The following is a 22,484-nucleotide window of genomic DNA, read 5'->3' as shown; positions in this document are numbered from 1 at the left end:
TTGCTAATGAAGCAGGGATTTAAATATCCTGTGCTTCATTAGCATAAACATGGCCACTGCTTTTTTTTTTTTTTTTAAACGTTTTTCTAAAAAATAGTAGTCTAGATTCGGATCAGTCGAAAATAAACCCTTTTTTGACAGATCCTATAAGCTTCATTTTTTGAGAAATACAGGATCTGTCAAAAAAGGCTTTATTTCCGCATCGAGCCTGCCTTTTTTTTTTCCCAAAAAAGCTCCATTTAGAAAAAAGCGGTGACCATGTTTATGCTAATGAAGTGTGAGATATTTAAATCCCTGCTTCATTAGCAATTTCAATACGCTTGATTTGCATCCCTCTGTCGACAGAGGGATACAGTCTAAACTTAGCCTAGGGAAATAGTTTTTCCTAATATCCAACCTAGACCTCCCCCACTGCAACTTGAGACCGTTGCTCCTTGTTCTGCCATATGATATTTAAAAAACACCCACAAGATTTAGCAACACCCCCTGCAGACCTGCTATGGAGCACCACAAAGCCAGGATTTCTATCGGCAAGATGGATAGAGAGATGGTAGTGATGGTCCAGAGCAGTATTTCTTTAAAGTACCCATTTCAAAAACAAAAAAAAAAAAAAAAAAAAAAAAAAAAAAAAAAGGTGTAAGTACCCCCAGTACTTAGTTTTCAAACATACAAAATATTTTCTACCATTGCAACACATTTGTTTAACCAATTTAATCGTAGCCAGGCAAGCGATGAAATTTTGGGGTGTAAAAAGTACAAAAATAAAGCAGTGCTGTAATACTTAAAACAAAAATTCAACTCTCCAAATTGCAGTTGTGTTGATGAACGCCCCGGACTTCTCTCAAGTACCCCTAAGGATACTCATGCCACTGGTTGAGAAACATTGATCCAGAGTACCTGCAATGGATACGGAGAAAACAGCCACCCCCACTCACCCCTCCGGGCACACAGGTGACGTCTATCGACTCCCCTCGTGGAAACACCCTATGCAGAGCATTTCCTTAAGGTTTGCGGAAAGATAAGGATGGAGGACCTAAAAAAGGATGCCATCCGCCCAATTAGGGTACCTTCTGGAGGTTTTAAGGGTAATTTCTGCAGGACCTTATTGCTTTCAACCTTATTAACGTGACGGGACAACTCAATGGACAGGCATCTCCAGAAGAACATGGAAAGGTACTCCACACAGAATTGCCTCTACATGCGTCAGGGAGACAGAAGAAGAAACACACACCCTCACCCCGCCCTAGGCTTTTCTAGTCAGAGCAAGTCACCCAGGAATAACTCCATTTTTCCTCTAATAGGGCTTGAGTTTATTAAAGTTAACCCCCCCCAGGGAAATGTACAAAGTACAGCAGCTGACGGGTGATGCTGACGACATCAACAGCAGCAGTGGAGAGACATTGACTGGAGTCTAACCAATGAGTGAAGCTGTCTGACTTTCCTGGAGCAGTTGAAAGCTGTGTTCCCCTTAAAGAAGGGGGGACAGACCAGGATAAAGAGAACCTAAAGTCCTTTTTGCAGCCTTTTAAGGTGACCTTGGGGAAGTCATTTTGGTCCTGATCCAAAGCCTATAAAGTCTTTCCACTGGCTTCAGTGACTCCGGATCCAGCTCCAATCCGTGCTTCAGTTCTCAGCTATAAAGAGCGAATAATCATCCTTCCCTTCGGCCACCTTTTGTCAGTTCTGCCTCTCTCTAGGCTGTGAGGTCCCCAGGGCAGGTGTCCCACTGCCTGTCTCACTGGGGTTGCACTCCCAGTTGGGCCCCTGGGTATAAAGAACAAGTTTGTTCTGTGACCAACTTGAAATGAACAGGTAGGTTTGCTGGACATGGCATGTGCTCTTGTGTCTGGTTCTTCACTGGATAATGCATTTGGCCAAGCACAAAGAAGAACATAAAAACAGCCAAACCAGGTCAGACCAAAAGTCCATTTAGCCCAGTATCCTGTATGCTGACAGTGGCCAATGCCGGGTGCCCCAGAGGGAATGAACAGAACAGGTGATCATCAAGCAATCCATTCCCAGCTTCTGACAGAGCTTCTACTAATAGCCATTGATGGACCTGCCCGCTGTGAATTTATCTAGCTCTTTTTGGAATCCTATTAAAGTCTTGAGCTTCACAATATCCTCTGGCAAGGAGTTCCACAGGTTGACTGTGCATTGTGTGAAGAAAAACTTCCTTTGGGTGGTTTTAAACCTGCTGCTTATTAATTTTGTTTAGTGACCCTTAATCACAATTTAACATCCTTAATAAGAACTATCAACTACCCGATTAGTCAATAAGGAGCCGCTCTGCAGAGCCGCAGTGAGGGTAGATCCCTGAGCCAGCTGGAGCCAGGACCAAGCAGACCTAGCTCATGCTAGCTCTGGAGCCACCCACGCTACAGCTCTGCATTTTAAAAGTAGTAAGAGCCACCAGGTTTTGCAGCACCCTCCCCTCTCCCCCCCCCCTCCACCCCCGCCCCTGGCTGCCTCTGATAGAGGCAGCAGGGGGAGGGGGGAAGCAGGCAGTTCTACGGAGATGATGCTGGGGGAGGGGGCGGAAACCAGATTTTAATCAGTTCCCCCTTTGGTAATCTCTTTTCAAACCTGCAAAGTCCCAGTCTTATTAAGCTCTCCTCATATGGCAGCCATTCCAAACCCCTCTTCATTTTGTTGCCTTTCTGTGGACTTTTTCCAACTCCAATATATCTGTTTTGAGATGAAGCCACCACATCTGCACACAGCATTCAAGATGTGGGCATCCCATAGATTTCGAGAGAGGCAATACAATATTTTCTTTGTGATGTGTCCTTTTCGGAACAATTCCCAACATTGTTTGTGTTTGGGTGGGTTTTTTGGGGTTTTTTTTTTTTTTTTGACTGCTGATGCACATTAAGTGGATGTTTTCAGAGAACTATCCACAATGAGGCCAAGCTCTCTCGCTCTTGAGGAGTAACAGCTAATTTCAACTCCATTGTCTTAAATGTAATCCTAACTATACATATTCCCGTACCCATTACTTTGCATTATCAACACTGAATTTCATCTGCTATTTTATGGTCCACTCACGCAGTTTTGTGAGATCCTTTGGAAGCGCTTTGCAGTCTGCTCTGGACTTAACAATCTTAAGCAATTTTGTATCATCTGCAAATTCACAGTTTACCCCTTTCTCCAGATCATTTATGAATATGTTTAACGGGACTGGTCCCAGTACAGACCCCAGTGGGACACCACTAGTTACCCCGCCATTCTGAGAGCTGACCAATTATTCTACATGGATAATGTCTTCAGCACCGAATGAATTGCAAATTTTTACCACGACTGATGCCTCTCAAAATATTTTTCAGGAAATGTTTAAGAATCTCAGTACTGCACTCATGTTCACGCAAAGTGAGCGAGGAAGCATTGTAGTCCTGTCTAATCCAGTTTCACACTGGAATGAGAGCAACCAGTCTCTGAAAAATGGTTTACACTATCTATACTCAGCTCTAGTTACTATACTGATAAAATAACTCCCTTGGTTTGGAGGGATGGTTATTATGCAATGGCAACCAAAAAGCCCTTTGACTTGATAGAAAGTTTCCTACTGTTAACGCATCATTCCAAACCAGGTAACTATTTCCTCTAGCCCAAAATGCCAACATCTTACAGACAGTAGGATACTTAGGCTATGTCTACACTGCACAGTTAATTTTGGAATAAGCTCTTCTGGAATAGATTCACATGCATCTGACGAAGTGGGTCTTTGCCCACGAAAGCTTATGCTCCAATACATCTGTTAGTCTATAAGGTGCTACAGGACTCCTTGTCTCTTCTGGAACAGTTATTCCAAAATAGCTCATTTCGAAATAGCACGGCTACGTTAGGGAAGCCTGCCTCAGACCAATTTTGCAACTTCCCTGCAGTGTAGACATGCTATCTCGATTTAGAGCCCTAAGAGGAATAACTTAGAATGGCCCTGGTGAAAGCCAATTTCAAAATAGAAGAAGTGGAGCATCTACACATCTTATTTCGGAACAGGCGTTATTCTTCGCAGAATGAGGTTTACAGAAGCTGGAATAAGCCATCCATTATCTTGAAATAATTTTAAAATAATGGAACTGCTATGTAGATGCTTGCATAGTTATTTTGGACTAATGGCCGTTATTCCGAAATAACTTTGCTGTGTAGACACACCCTAATAGTGCACTGGTAATAAACAGAGCCTGATTTGGCAGTGTCCTGGATTTGTCAATTCTGAATAATGTTTTACTCTGAAATAGCAAAATATTTTAGTGCTCTTTTCACACTGCCCTGAACCTTATTTTAAGCAACAGCTGCTATCTGATCTCCCTCTTCCTAAAGGGACAGACGGGAAAAAAAAAAAAAAAAAAAAAAAAAAAAAAAAACTGATGAGCTCTGAGCTCAGTAGTGGTTCTCACAAGCAACTGGAAGAGGACTAACAGGAGAAGTGACTCAGATTACTTGGCCCTCATGGCACTAAAGAGATTTTTAAGCTGCAAGCCACAGCTCTGGAGCACGACTTCTCCCAAACATGTTCAATTTACTTGTTATTAATACAGAGTAGAGTTCTGCAGGACTTCTGTTTGCACACACAGAATGAGAGCAAGAAGTTATTAGGAGAGGCTTTGTTCTCCAACCCATCAAATATAGTTTGCACCTCTCTAGTCCAGCACCATCAGGTTCTGACCAGTGCTGAAACAGAGAATTATCCAGACCATGGAAGGTCAGTATTGTCTAGCAGCATCACCAACACTTCCACTGCTTCCTGGGCTTGGAGAAGACATTTAGAGGTAAATTAGAGCTAAATCACAGCACAGAACACTGAGAGTCAGGACTAGTGGCTGTAAACAAACTTTATGGGACCACAGAAAATTTGACCATGCCCAAGGTAAGTGGACATCTGGCTCATTAAAATCATGCCAGACCACGGATGTTGTCGGACCAGAGAGAGCTGGACAAGAGAGGTTCAGTCTATATTCCAGCTATAATTTTCCTGCGTGACTGATTTCTCTGTCAGACTTGGGCCATGTCTGCTAAATAAATTAAATTAATGGAGCTAGCCTATCTCCTAGAACTGGAAGGGACCTTGCAAGGTCATTGAGTCCAGTCCCCTGCCTTCACAGCAGGACTAAGTACCATCCCTGACAAATTTTGGTCCCAAATCCCTAAATGGCCTCCACAAGGATTGAACTCACAACCCTGCGTTTAGCAGGCCAATGCTCAAACCACTGAGCTATCCCACTCCCCTATGCTGCTGCTATGCATTAAGGATGTAATAATATAATCAATTAACCGATAAGCAAAAGCATATAGGTTAATACTAGAGATTACACACATTTCCTTCCCCCTCCCCGTCCTCCCAGTACATTTTTTAGCAGGCTGGCCAGCAGCCCCCTAGGACCTACTCCTGCTGTGTGTCTGCATTTAAAGTGTTAGCAATGCAATTCCAGCTCACGCCAGGTCCCGTGAGGGGAGCTGGTTTTTAAACTGGCTCCCCTCACAGACCAGCTTCCGGCTGGCACCCCACCCTGCTGCCTCTAATATAGAGGCAGCAGTGTGGAGTGGCAGGGGGCTCGGCCAGTGTGGGTCCAGAGCGCACCGGCTGCCAGCTCTGCCCCCAGGACTATAGAATAGTCGACTAACCGATAAGAATGTGTGAGGTGACAACTATTCAGTGAACCGATAAGTAACATCCCTACTATACATACACATATTGCCACAGCACAAGAAGTGGGACTGGACTGTCGTTCGAGGCCTCTTCCACACACAGGGGCTAGCCTTTTATCAGCTTATGGATGGATGGGAGAGTTCACAAACAGACTGAAGGAGCTCCAATTAACTTGGACTTTGTGATCCCACCACCTCTTCTACCAATTCTAAATCTATGGCCAGACTTTCATACAGTTTAGCCATTTAATTTGCATGCATGTTGACAGGGATTGTGTGCACAGTTAGAAGTGGACAGGCAAAATAAATCAATGCGCCTCCAAAGTTTCCTAGTTTGTACGTGTAAGCACACTAGGCAGCCATGTGCGTGTCTTAAACCAGACAGACAATCTGGGTTTGATCCTCAATCCTGCAGTTATTTTTCTATTTGCTTTGCACTACTAGGCTGCGTCTAGACTGGCAAGTTTTTCTACAAAAGCAACTGCTTTTGTGGAAAAACCTGCCAGCTGTCTACACTGGCTGCTTGAATTTCCGCAAGAACACTGATGCTCTCAGGTAAGATTGTCAGTGTTCTTGCGGAAATGCTATGCTGCTCCCATTTGGGCAAAAGCTCTCTTGCGCAAATGATTTTGTACAAGAGGGCCAGTGTAGGCAACGCGGTATTGTTTTGCGCAAAAAAGCCCCAATAGCCCCGATCACCATTTTCGCCTTCTTGCGCAAAACCGCGTCTAGATTGGCGCGTCTAGATTGGCACGGACGCTTTTCTGCAAAAGAGTGCTTTTGCGGAAAAGCGTTTGTGCCAATCTAGATGCTCTTTTCCGCAAATGCTTTTACAGAAAAACTTTTCCGTTAAAAGCATTTGCGGAAAATCATGCCAGTCTAGACGTAGCCCTAGAGTTTTAGATTGTCAGGGCAGAAACTCTCTCTCAGTAGCAGCCAGTGCGTTAAGATTCAAGAGGCTCAAACAGCTTGCAGATGTAGCTGACGTTCTGAGTGCTTACCTGACCCATTTGCAGTCCATACATCACCACAATGTACCCACTGCAAATATCCCATGTCAGGGATCATCTGGTGTCCCTAATGCCCTAAAAATTAGGCTTTTCTGTAGAGGCCTCTGCTTATGTGTCTACCTGTTTATTTAAATGTCATGTGACTTGCAGTGTCAAGCCAATCTAAACTGAGCAAAATAAAATAAATAATATGGAGATATACCATCTCAGAATGGGAAGAGACCTCAAGAGGTCATCGAGTCCAGTCCTCTGCCTTCACCACAGGACCAAGTATCATCCCTGACAGATTTGTCCCCAGATCCCAAAATGGCCCCTTCAAGGATTGAACTCACAACCCTGGGTTTAGCAGGCTAATGCTCAAGCCACTGAGCTATCCCTCCCCCCAAGCATATGATTTTTTGAGAGCCCAACATTTAAAAAAAAAAAAAGATTTCTGTTCACTTTCTCTGGAAGAACACTTAGACTATTCGTTAGTGAACCCCCGAGGCAAATAAAGCAGCCACATAGCAGAAGGTTAAAAGACAGGCCGGCCATTCCAACGCCGCCATCAATGCCCTCTACTTTGCTGACATCGCTGAGTCAGTGAGGAGCCCAAGCAATCTGTGTGGGCGGCTGCTGAAATCGCCCTGGCAGATAATTTAATGCTTGTTCCTGTGTTGCTTAAATAGAAAAGGCCATTGCACGAGGGCGGGTAATGCGGAGCCCACTGGCCAAACGCAGCTCGGAATAACACAGCTCCATCCTTAAAAAGACAGTGCTCAGAATACATGTCCCAGTAGGATGGATCGAAATAGAGAGGAGTAGACGCTAAGAGCATCCCCCTGGAGAAGAGGGTGACGGATCTGTTCCGTTCATGCAAATCAAGCGCAACCGTCAAGATCCTGGAAAGTTGCCGGTGCAACTGACTGGAGCAAGGTTTGATCCGGAGGGCACCGCCAGGGGAGAAAGGTCTGTGAAGCAATCCACATGGATGGAACTATGAGGTGTCCCATGACATGACCGCCCCCCGCCCCAAAAAAGAAAATCAGATACCTGCCACATAAACCCCCAAATCTGCCCTTCAAACAACCTATTTTTTGAAGGTAGGAGCTTCAAGCAGCATTGCCAATCTCGGAAGGAAAAAAAAGCCAGGGGTCAGATCCTGAAAAACCATGAGATTGGGCCCACAAACCATGGGCTTTAGAAAACAGGATCAAACAGGATTTCCATTGGTAGTTTGACTTTAATGCCCCTCTCCCGACAACTTGTATTCAATCATTCCAGGAGGAAGAGAGTCACATTTTAGGGCAGACACACAGAGCTCTTCTTCAGGTCCGGGAAAAATGCTTCCAGCATCATCGCAAACATGCAAGGGAGGTGGGGTGGGGATTAGCATATGTAGTTAGCACATATCATAAGGGACTATTCAAGACAGAGAGCCCCATTAATACCTCTGTAGCCACAGGACACAAAATGGGGATGGTGGATTACAGATTGTCAGGATAAGCCGTAACTCCGGCGTCTCTGTTCAGTCCATGATTTTTAGGGTCGAGAAGAGTGATGAATTTAAGCTCCCAGGCTAAGTGCCGTGCGGGTTCCCTTGGAGGATAAGATCTGATAGATGAGAGGCAAAGCAATCGCTTTGCGAAAAGTGTTCACCCAAGGGGGATAGCGTGTTGATCTTAATTTCCTGTGCGAGTTTGTTGGAGCGCACAGGGACTGTCTGGTTTCACCCTCAGCTGCTGTTGGGATATTTAGTGCCCTGGGAGAGGTATACCGCTCATTGGGATAGGCATGCAGAGCTGGCCCATCCATTGGAGGATTTGGGGCAACCGGCCCAGGTCTGGTGCCTTGGAGGTCCCAGGGGAGGATCAAGGGGGTGAGCAGGGGACCTGCCACCCAGTCCCACCCCTGCACTCACCGGCAGCAATGGGAAGCAGAGCGACACGGCCCCAACCCACTCCACTCCCCTGGCTCTCGGCCCGCCCCTCACACCCAGTGCAGCGGTGTGGGCTAGGGCTGCGTAGCCCCCACTTCCCCTGCTACTGACGGTGAACATGGGGCCAGGCCTGACCCCTGCTGCCGGCACCAGACCCCCTGCAATGCAGCGTTCAAGGATGTCTTGGGAGAAGGGGTGGGATGGGAGCGTGGACTTGGGGAAAGGGGTGGGAAAAGGCCAGGAGGTATATATGGGGGTGGGGGTGTCCCAGATACTCCCCCCCCCAAGGGATGGCCCTATAGGCATGTATAGGACCCACGAATCTGGAAAGGCAAGTTGTGGGGTGTCAGTCACTGCAGCAGTAGGAAATACGCCTGCAGAGTTTGACTGTTGTTCTGGCAGGGCCTGGTCTGCAGGGTACATGGGCCTGATGAAGAAGAACTTGGAGAGGTTAAGGGCTGCTTTCAGGGAGGTTAAATATTGGTTAATTGAAGAGTCAAGTAACCTCGTGAATTCTTATCGGTTAATCTATAGTCCCTGGGGGCGGGGCCAGCAGTCAGTGTGCTCATGAGGAGTTTCCTGCCGCTCTGTGCTGCTGCTTCTGTGGGGCGCCAGGCAAGAGCTGGCCCGTGAGGGGAGCCAGTTTTTAAAAAAAACTCCCCTCATGGACCAGCTGCCTGTCACCCTGTGCTGCTGCCTCTGATAAAGAGGCAGCAGCACGTGGTGGGCGGGTCTGAGTTCCCAGGCTCGGCATGAGCCAGAACGATGCTGGGCTGCCTGCTCAGCTCCGAATACACTTTAATCGAAGAGCTGCAGTGGGGGTAGGTCCCAGACCCGTCATGAGCCAGGACTGAGCCAGGCTGCAGGCCAGCCTGCTAAAATTTAACTGGCAGGGTGGGGGGGAAGAAGAGAAGAGGGGGAAAAGAAATGCATGTAATCTATAGCATTAACCTACATGCTTTTGCTTATTGGTTAAATCGACTACACTGTTACATCCCTAGTTGCTTGATGGCCATACATGGGATGGTATCCCTATCAAGTATGGGCTGTAGCTGCTTGAGGATACCCCTCATGGTTCCAGGGCAGGATGGTAGGTTACAACCAGGGGGGTGCAGTACAAGAGGCATTTATTTCTGAGTTGAAATGGATTGTCCCTGGATTTACAGCTTACTACAACATAACCCACTAACCCCCTTCCCTCCCCCCATGTGTTAATGGGCCACACTCTCCTTTGAATAGTCCCTTACAACACCAGCTACTTATGCTAAACTATTTTAGCTGTGACACCAGGAGTACCTTTTCCCAGACCTGAAGAGCTCAGTGTCATTCGATGGCTCACCACGCTCGCCAACAGCAGTTGGTCCAATAAAAGAGATTACTTCATCCATCTTGTGTCTCTAATATCCAGGGACTACACTGAATGCAGCCTTGAATGCACACCCACCTCTCCCCAACAGCTGAAATGCAGATTTGGTGGAGGCTGACGGCACAAACATATTTAAGGAAAACTGGAAGGGAGAGGACATAAAATAGTTCAGACTTGGTTTTATCTGAGCTATTCCTAAGCAGCATGAGACCAATTTCAATGCTTCCAACGGCATCTCATTTTTAGGAGGCGTGTCCCTTCAAAATGGAAGGAGGGGGTGGCTGGAAGGCAGCCATGTTGGCGGACAAAAAGGGGATACTCTTGTCCAGTTCTTGCATGCAATCAGTGGAGAGCTTTGTCATGTGTTGGGTTGCCAGGTGTCCAGTTTTGAACCGGACAGTCCAGTATTTGAGCTTTCTGTTCGGGACACAATTGAGAAAATATAAGGTGGGTATTTTCCTCAATAAGATGGAATGTAGATTTTGACGTAATGTCAAATGAGTCTGGTATTTTTGTTGAAGCCATCTGGCAACCCTAATCGTGTGATAAGTTCAACACAGAATGGGGAATGCCTAATTCATCCTTATTTAGAAATATACCACACCAAGCCTAGCAAATGGAGCTGAAAAATGAACACCCTAGAAACACAAGTAACTCTCGAAGTAGCAAGCCTTCCAGTTATTTTTTTCAATCGTTATTTGGATGAGTGGAGAAGATCCTTACACACAACAATTTTTTTTTTTAAAACAAGATCAACCAGCTTTCAGAGCCTTCCATATCTATTATGACATTTATAGCCTCTAAATAATAGGTTTTAATAATCAATTCGGTCATAAAGTATCTCAAAACAAATGTAAAGATTTTCTTCTCCATAGAATTTTGATCACCATGTGAGTTTATACCTTGCTCCTAATTACAATAAAATTTTAGTTTTGTTAAGAAAGAAACTCCTAACTGTCCAAACAGCTAAAAATAGTTTATTTTAAATTTTTCTTCCCTTCCACAGCCCTTCCCTGTCCCAGAACTCAGCCCTACAGCTCCTCTGCTTCTCCTACGGTTCTTCAAACAGTGCAATGCCTAGGAGGCTGTGGGAAGGTCCCATCTCTCCCCCCTCAGCCCATAGGATGGCAACTCCTGGAGCTCTTCTCCCGCACCCCTACTCTGCCTCTCCCCAAGCCAGGCACTGCAGGAGCCGGAGGGAAAGGGGCAGAGGCGTTCGTAGTCCTGTCTGCATTTCTCACACGGGGAAGAAGGAGAGAGGGGAGCCATGCAGGCGGGAGAGACTTTTCTGCAGGACTGAACGTCACGAGAGGGTTGGAGCTTCTTGGGTCACCACCGGGCAGGCTCCAAAACCCTGTCCCTTGGGATTTAAAGCAGCAGCTTTGGTGACACTGTTGGAGTCCCCTATGGATCTAAGCAGAGCAAGCACTGGCTCTTCCTTTTAGGGGAAAAGGGAGGAGGGTGGCAGGAAGGAAAGGAAAACAAGTGTCCACATCACAGACGTAGGTCAAGGCAGGTCCACCAACCAGGAGAAGGTGGGGGGGGGGGGGGCGGAAGAGAGGACAACTGCCCCAGGGCCTGGTGATTCAAAGGGGCCCGGGGCTGCCAGCTGCCGCAATGGCTCCTGCAGAAGCAGCGGCGGTTGGAGATCCAAGCTCTTTAAATTGCCACCAGAGCCCTGCACGGCATGCTCCGAATGGCACTGAGGAGGGACAGGCACTGTAAGGCAGCGCTGAGAGCCGGCCTCCCCAGCCCCGCCCCTTAGGACCAAGGCTCCACCCCTTGAAGGAGCCTGAAGCCATCTCTCGCCCCACCTTGCCCAAGGGTCCAGCGAATCTATCAGCTCACCTGGGTCGAGGCAAGGCTGCTCCCGTTGACCTAACACCACAAGGGTAGGTCTACAACACCACAGGAAGTCGACGTAAGGTACGCAACTCTACCCACATGAATAACGTAACTGGATTCAACGTATCTTAGACTGTTACCAGGGGTTCTGTGGGAGACACTCCCCCATCAACTCACCTTACTCGTCTCCTTTTGCGATAGAATACTAGGATCAATGGGAGAGCGATCTGCATTCAATTTGGTAGGTCTTCACTAGACCAACTAAATCAATTGCCAGGGCATCAATCCCAGAGCCTCAATCCTGGCTGTAATGTAGATTTAACCTACATTTTTACACTACACTTTCACTCCCGATGATGTAACTTGCCCATCGCACCAATTTAGTAACTCCACCTCCTCAAGAGGCATAGAACCAATGTCGATGTAGTTAGGTTGACACCGCTAGCCACAATGCCCCACACTGACAGTTCACTCAAGGCAAGCGCTCCTGGGGAGAACGCATGCCCTGCCCAACACCAGGAGCAAAGCGTAGATATGAACAAGGGATAGGATGCTAGATAGTGTGTAACGGAATAGTCATGTAACTGCACAAAATATCAGTTACACAATCATTCGATAGTCCCCAGGGTGGGGTTAGCAGCCAGAAGCCTTGAAAACCGGCTTCTCATGTACTGGCTCCTGCCTGCCCCTTCAACCTCCATACTGCTGCCACTCTGAGGCAACAGCGCTGGGAGCAGGCAGCTCCGTGGATCTAGTGCTCGTGAAGAGCCAGCTTAAAAGCTAGCTCCCAACAGGCACTGGCTCCTACCTCCCCCCCACCCCCGCCAGCTTCCTCTGATACAGAGGCAGCAAGCAGGAGGGGGAGTGCATGTACTCGATAAGATTAACCAATAAACCCAGGCTTATCAATCAATCATGTACACGACTACATGCTGACATGCCTACAAGGGATGGAATTACTGGGGCAGCTTTATACCTACTTTTGGCATCTCGACTACAAAAAGAAGTTGAACTATGCCCTCAGGAGCCAATCCTGCAATGCGCCAAGCAGCTCAGATTGTAAAAGCTTCAGGGCAGCGATTTGTCTCCTTTGTTGGTAAAGCGCCAGGCAAGTTTACTATGCTGTAACAATAATTAATTATTAAGTGATGCGGTTTTACGTTAGGGCAATGATTAGCAGGCTGAAGGCACAAAAGCTCTTCAATTGCATTCTTGGGAGGAGAATTTACAGGGGGCTGCTTTGAAGTCTTATCAATATATTCCTCTTCCAACTACCTCAAACAACGCAAACCCAACGCAACGCACAATCCGAGGGGACGTGCAGCAATCAAATTCAATCACAGGTAAAGAGGGGGAGAGAGCTGAATCAGAAACTATTTCAGAGTTGTGTGTTTCCTATAGGGAAATGGATTCTCTTTGGTGTGGTCAGTTTGCAGCGGTCCTTAATTATAGCTGTTCGAGTCAAGTTGGCACTCAAAGGATTAGCTCTAGGAAAGGCGGGTAAAGAAGGCGCTTTATACAGGTTGAACCTCTCTAGTCCGGCACTCTCTGGTCCAGCAACCTCCGTGGTCTGGCATGGTTTTGGTTAGCCAGATGTTCACTTTTCATGGGTGTGGCCTAATTTCCCATGGTCCCATAAAGTTTGTTTACAGCCAGCAGGTCTGGCTCTCACTGTTCTGGGCTGTTATTCAGCGCTAATTTACCCCTACATGTCTTCTCTCAGCCTGGGAAGCAGTGGAAGGGTTGGTGATGCTGCTAGACAATCTTGACCTCCTGTGGCTCGGCAAATTCTCTGGTTCTGCACCAGTCAATCCCAAGGATGCCGGACTAGAGAGGTTCAATTTGTAGCGTGAAGGCAGAGAGACCACCCCCCACAAAGCAAAGCTTGTACAAGCTACTGGAGACGTCTCCAGTGTCTTAGGGGGCTCAGCACGTGGACAGTACTTCTATTTCCTGCTGGCCTGCCACTTCTACCCTCCACCAGCCTGACATGGTCAGGCTTTGAAAGGCCATGAGGAGCCTGAAGTACAGTTGAGCATGTTTCTTCAGATATTTCCTCCCTGCGAGCCCCCTAGAAGGACCAAAGCAACACGCTGCACTAGCTCCTTTTCCATTCAACTCAAAATTTAAGAGATTCGCGCCTCACTTCCAGGCTGTGTCTACACTGGCACCCTTTTCCGTAAAAGGGATGCTAATGAGACACTTCGGAATTGCAAATGCCCCGGGGGATTTAAATATCCCCTGCGGCATTTGCATGAAAGTAGGAATAAGGGATCTTCCGGAAAAGGGCTTATTTTCCACAAGATCCCGTCTAGACTGGCACTTTTCTCCGGCAAAACCCCGAGCCGGAAAAAAGCGGCAGCCATGTTCATGCAAATGCTGCGGGGGATATTTAAATCCCCCACGGCATTTGCAATTCCGAAGTGTCTCATTAGCATCCCTTTTCCGGAAAAGGGTGCCAGTGTAGACACAGCCCCAAAGTTCAGGGCCTGGCTGTCTCCAGAACGCTGCCATCCATAGGGATCGCTGGAGAAGGCTCTGTGGACCATGGTATGAAATCCTTGGGCCAGTGAACACTGGCAGCCAAACTTCCACGAACTTCGACAGGGTCCCGGGGGCTTAGTGGTTGGACTCCACTTTTGGGCTTCTTCATAGAAAGGAGCCGACAGGCCAGGTCGGCTTGCCTTTCTCTCCTGCCTTCCTGCCCGCTGACACCTTGCTCCTGGCTCCAGTTCAGTGGCGGGAGAAGGAAAGAGTGAGAGGAAAAAATGAACGGTGAGTCAGTGTGGTAGAACCACCATTCCTATGGCAGGAGCTTTAGTCAAGAACGAGCTTGGGAAGAAGAGCACAAACGGTTTTCACTTACCCCTTATCCGTTCATTCTTGGTGTAAGACTTTGTGCTTCAGAATGTGCTCCCCTGAGGTCATCAGGGCCCTTTGCCAAAATGGCTAGGGGTCATCCTCCCCAGAGTCCACATGGGGAAAGGGAAGCACAGAAAGCTTAAGAGAAGTGCCCAGGATAACAGTGAGTCAGTGGCAGAGCAGGAGGAGTTAGCTCCCAGGAGTCCTGACTCCGACCTAGGATCTAAAACCACACTAGAAGCCACAGCTTCACCTAGAAGGAGTCCCTCTTGCTCTTATGTTGCTTAGATTAGCAATGAAGAAAAGGAAGAGAAGATGGATTTCTCTGTCCGCATGTCACATTCAACAGAATGATTAAACCCACTGATGTCATAACAGTAGGCGAATGTACCCCACCCCGAAAGGTCTGGAAGGTTGAACTAGATGCAAAGGTGTTTGAACTCAATACAAAACAAAGGTGTATGAAAGGAGTATGTCTCAATACAAAACAAAAAAAACAAAAATCAAACCACAAACCACACACACTCCAACACAGATGCACAATCCAAGCCTGGAGAGGTAGGAACAAGTGATCTTATTTCACTTCATATTATTCTTGCAGAAATCCCTTGCCCAAAATCTCATCTTCTTTATTCCTTGCACCTTCTTTATTCGCCCCTCCCCTGGCTGGCTTGCCTCCAGACATCTTACATTCCTAGCCACCCTCACAGCTAATATCATCCCTCTTCCGCCCTCTAGCCAGCCAGCACGAGGCTAGCACAGATAGAACCTCCTTAATCCGGCACCCTCAGGACCTGACCAGTGCTGAACCAGAGAACTTGCCGGACCTGGGAGGTCAAGATTATCTAGCAGCATTTCCAACACTTCCACTGCTTCCTAGACTGTGAGAAGACATTTAGGGGTAAATTAGAGCTAAATCACAGCATAGAGCAGTGAGAGCCAGGACTGGCGGCTGTAAACAAACTTTATGGGATGGTGGGAAACTTGGCCACACCCATGGTTAGTGGACATGGGCTCACTCAAATCATGCCGGACCATGGATGTTCCCAGCCCAGAGAGTGCCAGATTAGAGAGGTTCAACCTGTAATGAGTCAACAGGTGGTTCAGCTCTGTGACATGGCCAATTACAGCTGGCTGAGCAACAAACAGCCAGATCGGTCTGCAGCTTTAACAGCCTCCCCCTGGTGTCCTGGAGATGCTCTGCAAGATTCCAAGATTCATTCCAACCCCCCGAACTCGTTTTTATTTAGAATTCCGAGGGAACATTCGATAGACCGAAAGGCCTAGAAACAGCAAAACCTTGGAACGGAGCTAGGATGCCATAATTCAGCAGGTAAAGTTACTGTCAGCAAAGTACTGAGGAAAGTGACCGTGTGGAACAGGAAGCAGAGATATTTACAACCTAAATGCGCAACTAGATTAAGAAGTTTAAAAATAGAGAGAGAAAAAAAAATATGGATTGTGGAGCACTTCTCACATGCCAGAAGAGGGCAATATTTAAAGTTTCAGAAGCTGGCAATTCCCCAGATATCTCCAGGATAGACAACGGTACTAGGCCTATCCAACCAACCTGCCCCATGTGGGAGTAAGAACCAACTAGATGATTAGGGAGTCTACCCAGGAGCTAGTAGAATTAGGAGCGTGTGCGTGTGCTCAAGCTAGTCCACTAAAAACAGAAGTGCTAGCACAGAACATGTCCCATTCCCTATTTCATTACTCTCCCAGCCACTATATAGACTTACTGCAAGGAGGTGACTCCTTGCCTAAGACCCGCTAATCACCAGCTTAGCTGTTAAGGCTGCAAAGAAAAGCATGTGCAAATGCTGTGTGGATACCTGTCCATTAGTCTTGGGTTCTCAGACTGGGTCCTATTCTTTATGTAGGTCACTGAATAGCCATCGGAGGCAGGGCCGGCCCACAGTATTTTGGCACCTGAGGCAGGGAGCTCAAGTGACGCCCCCATGCCTCCTCGCTTGGGCCAAAACTTTGAAAGGTCTCAATTCTCTGGGTCCTAGTGGCACCCCCTCCCCCCCCCCCCCACACACACACACAGTCTGGTACCTGAGATGGCTGCCTCAGTTTGCCTCATGGTAAGGCCAGCCCTGACCAGAGGGTAACAACTTTTACTCACTGCAACTGTCAGCTGAACATGAATCACCAAGTCAGAGGTGCAAGACGGGGTAACCCGTTCCCCCACCACGTACCCAACCACTGCACATTTCTGCCTGATGTACAAAAGCATCTTCCAGAGATCCACCAAGAGCTTGGGTATAAGGTGGACACTAATGTTGTGCCGGAAGGCTTGCACCCTTCCCAGAACCATTATCTCGGAAGGGGAAAGCGGATGTGTCTAGGGTTCCATTGTGAATTTGGCACTGAATAAGGCCTTTCTTCACCACACACAAGACTCACATTCATCCAAAGGGAAATTGCAGAGGCCGTACCCGCTCAGAGCGCAAGCTGGAAATCAGCGTAGGAGGCATTCTCGTTCCAAATATAAACCCTATGCCAACATATAACAGGGACACTCAGCTACAATTTGCATCTGTCACAGTTCAAGGTAACTACGCCTGCATTGCCCTCACTGCGGTCCAGCATAGGCACTCACTTGCAGGCTTTTCGCACCATGCTTGGGTGCTCCTCTCCCTTCTGAGCTGGGTTTTCCAGGCTGCACAGTTCCCAGCCTACACCACAAATTCTGCAACAAGCCAAATGGACTAAACAGCTGGCATCTGCACACTGGTTTCTCACCAGAAGTTCTAAACAGTTTATCTGGTCACAGGAATAAATTACCATATGGCCCTTTCTAAGCAAGCACATTTATTCTGAAAGGGAAAGCATTACATCAAAAAATTAACTATACAAGAAGCTACATGCCTGCTAATCATCTTACCGGAGACCACCCCCTGCTACAAGGCTTTTGGTACATGATCATTCCATCAAATGTCTCCTGGTGTATTTTTCCATGGTCACAATTTTAGATCAGCTTTAACTCAGAACAAACAATCCTGGATAGTTAATTCTTCCCTTGATACAATGTGGACCACGGATCTTGGCCTCAAGTAGCAGGTGAACAGCAGACAATGCTTCTCGGCTTAGGGCGTAACTTCAAAAGGTCCGCTCTTTGCACAGCCAGAGAAGAGATTTTGCACTCTCCTCCTCTCTACGAAACCAGTTTGGCTTTGCTCCAGAAGTTCATTCTTGGCTGGCACTTTGTTTATAAGGGCACGTCTACACAGCAGGGCTAAAGCCAAATCAAGCTACACAACTTAAGCTAAGTCAATCGCGTAGCTTAAGTCGAAATAGTGCCAAAAGTTGACATAAGCTATCAACACATTAGGAAGTCCAAGTTAGAGCACCCTTCCTCGGCCTTCCCTTACTCCTCGTATAATAAGGGTTACAGGAGTCGGAGTAAGAGGTCTTCCAGCTCAACGTCATGTCGAAATAATGCTGCTGTGTATACATAACCTAGTAGTCCTCGGAAGCACTTACCACCTCCCAGAGTTTACATTGGTCACCTCCCACACCTTAGAAAAAAAATACATATAATCCTACAATGATTTTGCATATTTAATAGCTTGGCTGAGAAAGCTATTGCAACTTAACTCAATACAGGTTTTAAAGGATATTATAGGAAATTGATTTCTCTTTCAGAGCATCCTTTCAGGAAAGCCATTTAACACCTTTTAAATTATATATACACATGCATTTGTCACTCTGCATTACTACAATGCATCGAACGGAGGATAATACTGGAACCCCTGCCTACCTCGCACTGTGATGGTTTCTAAATTAGTGGGCCTCTCTCCTCTATGCCAGCCTTTCCCTAGGAGAAATCCTAGCTCCCCGGTTTTGGTGTAGGAGATGGAGTTTTCATTGCTGCATCCTGCACAGTCACGGTTGTGCTGTTTTTTTAAAGCAGTCAGACGACATTATGGGCCTGATTCCAGCTTCACTGCAGGAGTGTAAATTGGTGAGAGCGGTCAGCGAGCGCAGAGAGGTGCCCTCTGACCTTGGTTCACCATTAGATCCGGCAGCATTTGACGCTGGCGTTGCTCTGTGTAACCAGGCCTTCCCTCTAGAGCGAATTGCTTACAGGGAACTCCCGCAGAAGGGAGACAATCATGGTGGAATCAGTCTCCCAAAACACACACCGCTCCTTACTGAGTCAGTGTCCCTGCAAGCCACGATGAGCATGCTTGAGATGCAAACAGCTGATCAGTGTCCCTGCATAAAATGTCCGATAATCCCTTCCCAGACAAGGCATCTGGCGTCCAGAGCTAGATCCCAGAGACACAAACACAAAAACGATCCACTGCAGAGTCCCCGAACCCTTTCCCAGGCATTGGGGGAAAAAGAGACCCAAATTCATCCCCCCAGTTGGTGTTAGCAGATGAAGACATACGTAGCATGGTGACGGGCTCTGGAAATCAAAGGAGGGAAGGCACAAGGAAACGCTGCCCTCGTTTTTAGAGGACAGAATGAGTCAAGGTGGTGTCAAATTCCTTTAATCCCCCACCTTTGGGTGCTGTGTTTAGCACCCTCCAGTGAGCAAAGCACAAAGATCTGCTGGGGTTGCCGTGCAGTGTTTCCTACAAACCAGGGGGGTTTTTCTGTTCCCTCTGCAGCTAGCAATGAGCTGCCGAAAGGAATGGGCCCGATCCTTCCCCCCCACACCTCTCCCCGCCCTGGGTCCCTGCTGATCCCCGCTAAGAGCACACGATTGGATGGAGACATTTTGCAGAGGAATCGCCCGTTCTCCTGAGACAGCAGCAGTCACCCCACATCCAGCAGCCCCCCAAAAAACCAGCTTCACGTTTTTTATTGCCTCCCTGGGCATCCCCTCCAGAGAGAGACCCAGGGAGCTAACCCAGGGCTGCGGGGGAGAGCTGCCAGCTGTCAGATTGGGATGGTGGCTGAGCAGGGAGAGCTGCTGTAGGGCAGGGTCCGGGAGAGGAGCTGGCACCAGGGCCCATATTACAAGCAGAGCCCTGCCCCATTTCCCATGCCATGGAGCTCCCCAGAGAATAACCCCAGCAGGTGGGGGGAGGTGCTGCCACTGGGGGAGGGAGGCATTCAACCCAGTACTTTGATTGGGGGAAGGGAGGGGGATTTTGCAATCGCGCTGGATTTAATGCACACTAGGGAATCTCCCCTTATGTCACAGGCTCAGTAACTCCCTCCCTGTGCCCAAAGGGACCCACCCCCCCGCAGCAATCCACGGGGGGACCCCCCGAGGTCCATGCCCGGGGGCCCTCGCCCCCCATCTGGAGCAGGGACACCAGGGCAGAGTAGCGGGGAGGGGGGAGGCTACCTGCAGCCAGTTCTCCCCCCCCCCACCCGGTCCATGCCCGTCGGCCCGGCGGGGCGGGGCGGGGGTGGCCATACAGGGCCAAGCCACGGGGAAGGACGGGTCCGACCCGCACGGGAAAGCAAGGCGCGTCTCCAGCCGGGGCGTCCCCCCCCCCCCCGCACCCGGGCCCCGCCCGGCGACTCCGGGGGGGCTAGCGCAGGGCTGAGCCGCCAGCGCCTGGGGCAGGGGCGCAGCCGGGGAGAGCGCAGCGCCCCGCGCACCCAGGGCGCGTCCTCCCCAGGGGCACCGGCGCGCCCGGCTCCCGCCGCCGCCTGCGCCCCCGGGCGGGATCTACCTTCTCCTGGGCTCGGGTGAGCTTCTTCTGCATGTTGCTGGCGAGCTTCCCCGCCGTGACGCCCTTGCCCAGCTCGGCCATCTCGCCCCGCGCGCGCCGGTGGCCCCGGGGATCAGCGCAGCAGCCGGAGAGCGCGGCCACCCGGGCGCCCAACAATGGCCATCGCCGTCTCCCGGCCCCGGCGCCAGCCCCAGCCTTTTAAAGACACAGCGCCCCGGCCGCTTCTTAAAGGCGCCGCTCGCTCGCTCTGCAGCCTCCCCTCCTCCCCCAAACACACCCACCGCTCGCAGCCTGCTCCCCGGGGGCGCACGGGGCCTGCGCCCCGCCATGGAAAACCTTCGCTCGCCCCTCGGAGCGCGCTCCTTGGACTTCCCAAGCTTCCCACGCATCCCCTCTGGGCCCAGAGGGTCCCTCTCTGAGCATGGGCCCATCAGCTGGTTTTAGTCCTGCCTGATATTGACTGAGGCAAAGCCCAACACACCCCAAAACTTCACGGCTACGTCTAGACCGGCATGATTTTCCGCAAATGCTTTTAATGGAAAAGTTTTTCCAAAGAGCGGCGAGATTGGCACGGATGCTTTTCCGCAAAAGCACTTTTTGTGGAAAAGCGTCCGTGCCAATCTCGACGCGGTTTTGCGCAAGAAAGCCCCGATCGCCATTTTCGCCATCGGGGCTTTTTTGCGCAAAACAGTTTTTAGCTGTCTACACTGGCCCTCTTGCACAAAAACATTTCCGGAAAAGGGCTTTTGCCCGAACGGGAACGTCAAAGCATTTGTGCAAGAAGCACTGATTTCGGACAGTAGAACGTCAATGCTTTTGCGCAAAATCAAGCGGCCAGTGTAGACAGCGGCCGCTTTTGCGCAAAAACTTGCCAGTCTAGACGCAGCCCACTGTTTCTCCATTCCACATGAGGACCATGCAGAACTTCAGAAGGAGATACCTGGGATTCGCCTGCCTCTAAAGCCCTTGTGTCCAACACACTAGCCACACATGGCTATTTGGCCATTTGAGTGTGGCTAGTTGGCTTGAACAATGTGGCTATTTGGATGAGACACTACAGTGGCTACTGCTTCAGAACCGGTTGGACACTGCGGTTAAAACATTGCTCCTTACAATGGTCACCTGGTAGGCCCAGATTGTCAAAGATACTTAGGGATGCTCTGAGTTCCTAGAAGTGGAGGGCCCCTGACACATATTTGAATGGTTCTGATCCTCTACGGTTGATCTTCTAAAAAAAAAGAGGTTTTAGAATTAGGAAAAGTACAGAGAAGGACAACAAAAACAATTGGGGAGGGGAGGAAGAGTTTCTATTATCAGGAGAGATTAAAAAAACAGATACAGTTCAGCTGGGGAAACAGACAACTGAGAAGGGGGGGTATATAGAGGTCTAGAAAATCGTGACTGGTAAAGAGAAATTGAAAAAGGAAGTGTTATTTGCTCCTCATAAACACAAAAACTAGGGGTCACCAAAAGAAGTTAATAGGCAGCAGGTTTCAAACAAAGAAAGTATTTCATCACACAACGCACAGTCAACCTGTGGAACTCCTTGCCAGAGGATGTTGTGAAGGCCAAGACTTTAACAGGGTTCAAAAAAGGTTGGAGGTTAAATCCATCAATGTCTATTAGCAAGGATGGGTATTGGCCACTGTCAGCAGACAGGATACTGGGCTGAATGGACCGTTGGTCTGACGCAGTATGGCCGTACTTATGTAAGGCAGTGTTTGATCACAGCTGGATGTAAGGGAAGAATGAGAGGGAGCAGACACAGCGAATACCAAGGTTGTGTTCCTGGGCTTGCAGGAGGATGGGCGTGTCATCCACAGCAATCATAGAATCATAGAATAATAGGACTGGAAGGGACCTCAAGAGGTCTTCGAGTCCAGCCCCCCGCCCTCAAGGCAGGACCAAGCTCCGTCTACACCATCCCTGACAGATGTCTATCTAACCTGTTCTTAAATATCTCCAGAGAGGGAGATTCCACCACCTCCCTTGGCAATTTATTCCAATATTTGACCACCCAGACAGTTAGGAATTTTTTCCTAATGTCCAATCTAAACCTCCCCTGCTGCACTTTAAGCCCATTACTCCTTGTCCTGTCCTCAGTAACCAAGAGGAACAAATTTTCTCCTTCCTCCTTATGACACCCTTTTAGATATTTGAAAACCGCTATCATGTCCCCCCTTAAT

General features: G+C 48.7%; 1 protein-coding gene across 20 annotated transcripts in view; it reads right to left on the bottom strand.

Annotated features, from left to right (window-relative positions):
* Window positions 1–20,494, bottom strand: part of BIN1 (bridging integrator 1) — a 151,227-nt gene extending 130,733 nt beyond the window's left edge. For 6 of the 20 annotated variants that reach the window (XM_075933044.2, XM_075933047.2, XM_075933048.2 and 3 more), the window contains exon 1: window positions 20,299–20,493. In XM_075933044.2, coding sequence (XP_075789159.1) covers window positions 20,299–20,379 — 81 coding nt within the window. In that variant the 5' untranslated portion in view covers window positions 20,380–20,493. Of the gene's footprint in view, window positions 1–20,298 lie in introns of all 20 variants that reach the window. The other 14 variants (XM_075933053.2, XM_075933056.2, XM_075933043.2 and 11 more) reach the window with 6 other exon arrangements.
* Between the last annotated feature and the right edge of the window lie 1,990 nt (window positions 20,495–22,484).

The sequence above is a fragment of the Pelodiscus sinensis genome, chromosome 7 (assembly GCF_052426305.1).
Source record: "Pelodiscus sinensis isolate ZL-2025 chromosome 7, ASM5242630v1, whole genome shotgun sequence".
Lineage (NCBI taxonomy): Eukaryota > Metazoa > Chordata > Testudines > Trionychidae > Pelodiscus > Pelodiscus sinensis.
This window is presented reverse-complemented; position numbering and strand designations above follow the sequence as displayed.